The sequence below is a fragment of the Chrysochloris asiatica genome, unplaced genomic scaffold (assembly GCF_000296735.1).
Source record: "Chrysochloris asiatica unplaced genomic scaffold, ChrAsi1.0 scaffold00161, whole genome shotgun sequence".
Lineage (NCBI taxonomy): Eukaryota > Metazoa > Chordata > Mammalia > Afrosoricida > Chrysochloridae > Chrysochloris > Chrysochloris asiatica.
In genome coordinates, this window is record NW_006408679.1 from 3,888,476 (window position 1) to 3,889,178 (window position 703).

Here is a 703-nt window from a genome sequence, read left to right on the forward strand (position 1 = left end):
GCTGCACACGGTTCCGCGCGCGTCGCCCGGCGACTGCGTTTCCCCGAGAGTTGGCTGCGTTCGTTGAGGGATGAAGTCATCCCTATACATAGTGTGCATAACAGCTCATTAAATTGGTACAGCACGCTGGGATTCCTCGCGAAGAAAAGGAGCGAAGCGAACAATGATGTCCATATTTTGTATATAACGGCCCCCCTACATGGGGGGTGGGTGGAATCTAGGGTACATGCCGCGCAGCTGGCCAGGATGCTCAGATAGCAACAGGGCGAGCTGCGGACGACTACGGTGCCAGGGCGCCCGGCCACACATCCCGGTGCCTCACGCCCGTGCCCGCGAGTCCCGCGTCCCGGAGGTCTCCGCCCTCAGCCTCCACACTCCGACTGCAGGAGGCCCGGGAGATCCCCCCACCTCAGGGCCCAGGCCGTCCCCGCGCGCGGCTGGAGCAGGGCTCCTAGCAAGGAGGGGGCCGACCTCCAAGGACAACCCCCGGCGCGGAACCCCGTCCGGAGGCGGGCGGGGGAAGGGCAGCCCCAATCCCCAGGGGCCGGAGGGGGCGGGGTGGGGAAGCAACAAAGAGCCCTCACTCCCTCCACGTCTCGAAGCCCGCTCCCGCCCCTTCCCGCTCTCCGAAATCCGGCGGGGGCCCCGGCCGCCAAGGGGGTGCGCCAGACCCCTGGCTTCCCTTCTCCCCCGCCCCCCCGTG

At 67.9% G+C, this 703-nt stretch overlaps 1 protein-coding gene across 1 annotated transcript in view; it reads left to right on the forward strand.

The window, feature by feature from the left end:
- Nucleotides 1-226: 226 nt before the first annotated feature.
- Nucleotides 227-703, forward strand: part of LOC102825417 (protein enabled homolog) — a 198,639-nt gene continuing 198,162 nt past the window's right edge. Inside the window, exon 1 of the mRNA XM_006871160.1 lies at nt 227-660. Within this exon, the coding sequence (XP_006871222.1) occupies nt 227-660 (434 nt within the window). The remainder of the gene's footprint in view (nt 661-703) is intronic.